The 3213-nt window shown below is 46.8% G+C and overlaps 1 protein-coding gene across 1 annotated transcript in view; it reads left to right on the top strand.

The window, feature by feature from the left end:
* Window positions 1-3213, top strand: part of GUCA1B (guanylate cyclase activator 1B (retina)) — an 11699-nt gene that overhangs the window by 6697 nt on the left and 1789 nt on the right. The window contains 2 exon segments of the mRNA XM_011986716.1: window positions 1-90; window positions 2882-2999. The exon segment at window positions 1-90 is cut by the window's left edge and continues 4 nt beyond it. Of these exon segments, the coding sequence (XP_011842106.1) occupies window positions 1-90; window positions 2882-2999 (208 nt within the window).

The raw sequence follows: 3213 nt of genomic DNA, 5'->3' as shown, positions 1-3213 counted from the left end.
CTGGAGCACAAGCTGAAGTGGACCTTCAAGATTTATGATAAGGACGGCAATGGCTGCATCGACCGCCTGGAGCTACTCAACATTGTGGAGGTTAGTGTCTCTGCCCATGGGCCAGCAGCCTGGGCACTTGAGCACTGCTGGAGCTCTGAGGGTTGGCTGCAAGTGGCCAGCGGGGACTGAAGAAGAGGCCTTGAAATCATTCTGAGTGTGTTTCCTGTGTTCTCGTTCTGAGTGTGTACTTTCCAGTGGAATTAAGCTAGAAATCAATCACAAAAAGATTATTAGAAAATCCCCATCTGTTTGGAAATTAGGCAGTAGACTTCCACATACTCCGTGGATCAAAGAAATACTTTCCCTTTCTCTCTCTCTCTCTCTGTCTCTCACACACACACACATACACACACACACACACACACGTGTCTTAAATTCAAAAATAACGCAAGCATGATATACTACAACTTGTGGAATGCAGCTAAAGCTGAACCTGCAGAAAAATTTATAGATTTAAAATGTACATATTAGAAAATAAGACTTAAAATGCATACATTAGGAAATAGAGGCTGGATGCAGTGGCTCATTCCTGTAATCTCAGTACTTTGGGAGGCTGAGGTGGGAGGATTGCTTGAGCACGGGAGTTCAAGACCAACCTGGAAAACAAAGTGAGACCCCATCTCTACAAAAAGTTTAAAAATTATCCAGGCTTGGAGGTACATGCCTGTAGTCCTAGCTACTTAGGAGACTGAGCTGGGAGGATTGCTTGAGCCAGGAGTTGGAGGCTGCAGTAAGCTATGATCATGCCACTGCGTTCCAGCTGGGGCAACAAAGTAAGACCCTGTCTCAAAAAAAAAAAGAAAATATATATTAGGAAACAATTAGAAAATGCATACTATATTAGAAAATAAGACTTTATATATTAGAAAATCAATGATCTAAGAGGCCATCTCAGGAAATTAGAAAAAATGAAGAGTAAATTAAGGCCAGGTGGAGGGACTCACACATGTAATCCCAGCACTTTAGGAGGCTGAGGTGAGTGGATCACTTGAGCCCAGGAGTTCAAGATCAGCCTGGGCAACATAGTAAGACCCCATCTCTACAAAAAATACAAAAAAAAATTAACTGGGCATGGTGGTATGCACCTGGTCCCAGCTACTCCAAAGGCTGAGGTGGGAGGATTGCCTGAGCCTGGGAGGTCGAGGCTACAATGAGCTGTGATTGTGCCACTGCACTCCAGCCTGAGCAACAGAGTGAAAACCTGTCTAAAAAGAAAAGGTAAAATAAACCCTTGTCCGGGAGCAGTGGTGGCTCACACCTGTAATACCAGCACCCTGGGAGGCCGAGGCGGGAAGATCACAAGGTCATGAGATCGAGACCATTCTGGCTAACATGGTGAAACCCAGTGTCTACTAAAAGTACAAAAAACTAGCCGGGCGTGGTGGCAGGTGCTTGTAGTCCCAGCTACTGCGAAGGCTGAGGCAGGAGAATCGCTTGAACCTGGGAGGTGGAGCTTGCAGTGAGCCGAGATGACGCCACTGCACTCCAGCCTGGGCGACAGAGCGAGACTCCATCTCAAAATAAACAAATCAATAAATAAAATTAAATCCAAAAATAGTAGAAGAAAGAAAATAAACAGCAGAAATTAATAAAACAGAAAACACAAATGCATGAGAAAAAGTCAAGATCAGAAGTTATTTCTTTCAAAAGACTAACAATCACTCTCTATTAGCAAGAATGATTAAGGAAGAAAAGAAGTGCCTGGTGTATTTCAGACTCTGGCGTGTTCCCTGCGTTAGCCAGATCATCGTTAGCCATATTTCACAGAGCAAGAAGTTGCTTCATAGAGATTCTGTAATCTGCCCAAATTAGTCTACCTAGAAAGTGCTGGAGCTGGATTTAACCCCTCAGTCTCCCAAGACACGTCGATGAGGCCTACTTTGTGCTGGGCACTGGGCTGGGCAGTGAGGCCATAGAGGTGCATAAGACACAGCTTCTGTCCTCAGGGAGCGCCAGCCTGGGAGCTAAGGAAAACCGTCATATGTGTCCATCTCTTCCGCATTTACATAGTGCTTTCTTTTTTTTTTTTTTTTTTTTGAGACAGAGTCTCATTTTGTTGCCCAGGCTGGAGTTCAGTGGCACAATCTCAGCTTACTGCAACCTCTACCTCCTGGGTTCAAGCAATTCTCCTGCCTCAGCCTCCTGAGTAGCTGGGATTACAGGCGCCCACCACTGTGCCCGGCTAGTTTTTGTATTTTTAGTAGAGACAGGATTTCACCATGTTGGCCAGGCTGGTCTTGAACTCCTGACCTCAAATGATGGCCTGCCTTGGCCTCTCAAAGTGCTGGGGTTACAGGCGTGAGCCACAGCGCCTGGCCTACATGATGCTTTCACAAACATAGTTTCACCAGGAGAGGAAACAGGGAAAAGGAGAAACCTGGGTTTTTCCCTCCCGTCCATGAGGAGGGAACATGTGTATCCCCATCTTTCTGTTTTACACATGTACAGACACACACATATATAGATACACTGAATTTTCTTCTCTGCATCTCTATTTCTTCCTGTGTAGAATGCGATTTAGACTCACGGTGACTTAAACCTCCCTCATTAGAGGTTTTGGATTTGGGCTTTGCGGCTCACAGTGGAAATGCAAATGGTGTTGGGGTCAGGTGGGGTGTGAGGCCGGGAACTCAGCTGGAATTAGGCCAGTGGGATTCTGAGAGCACCGCCTTAGGACAGGTCAGTTTTGATCTGGATCCAGATTACGTGATCCTAAGACGCACAGCCTGGGAAGCCAGCACTGGGGAAGTGGCGCTGAGGGATATGGGTCACGGGGGTGAGGGTGAGCTTGCAGGGTCTCCCATCAATGCAACTGAGTTTTCTTTGGCAGGGAATTTACCAGCTGAAGAAAGCCTGCCGGCGAGAGCTACAAACTGAGCAAGGCCAACTGCTCACGCCCGAGGAGGTCGTAGACAGGATCTTCCTCCTGGTGGATGAGAATGGAGATGGTAAGAGGGGCAGAGATGTGTATCTGCATCACCGCCACTTTCTGGCCTCACATCCTTGGGCAAGACCCTCCACCTTCCAACCCTGGGGTCCTCATCTATGAGAAGGCTGTGGAGAAGATGACATGAACTAACAAAGGGACTCATGAGCACATGTTTGTAGGAGCGACTAAAAGTCCTATAGGAGTTGCCGATGGAGGCCAAGTGTGCAGAATAG

Source organism: Mandrillus leucophaeus, unplaced genomic scaffold (assembly GCF_000951045.1).
Source record: "Mandrillus leucophaeus isolate KB7577 unplaced genomic scaffold, Mleu.le_1.0 Scaffold3, whole genome shotgun sequence".
Lineage (NCBI taxonomy): Eukaryota > Metazoa > Chordata > Mammalia > Primates > Cercopithecidae > Mandrillus > Mandrillus leucophaeus.
Note: the sequence above shows the minus strand (reverse complement) of the source record. Positions and strands in the feature narration are given on the sequence as shown.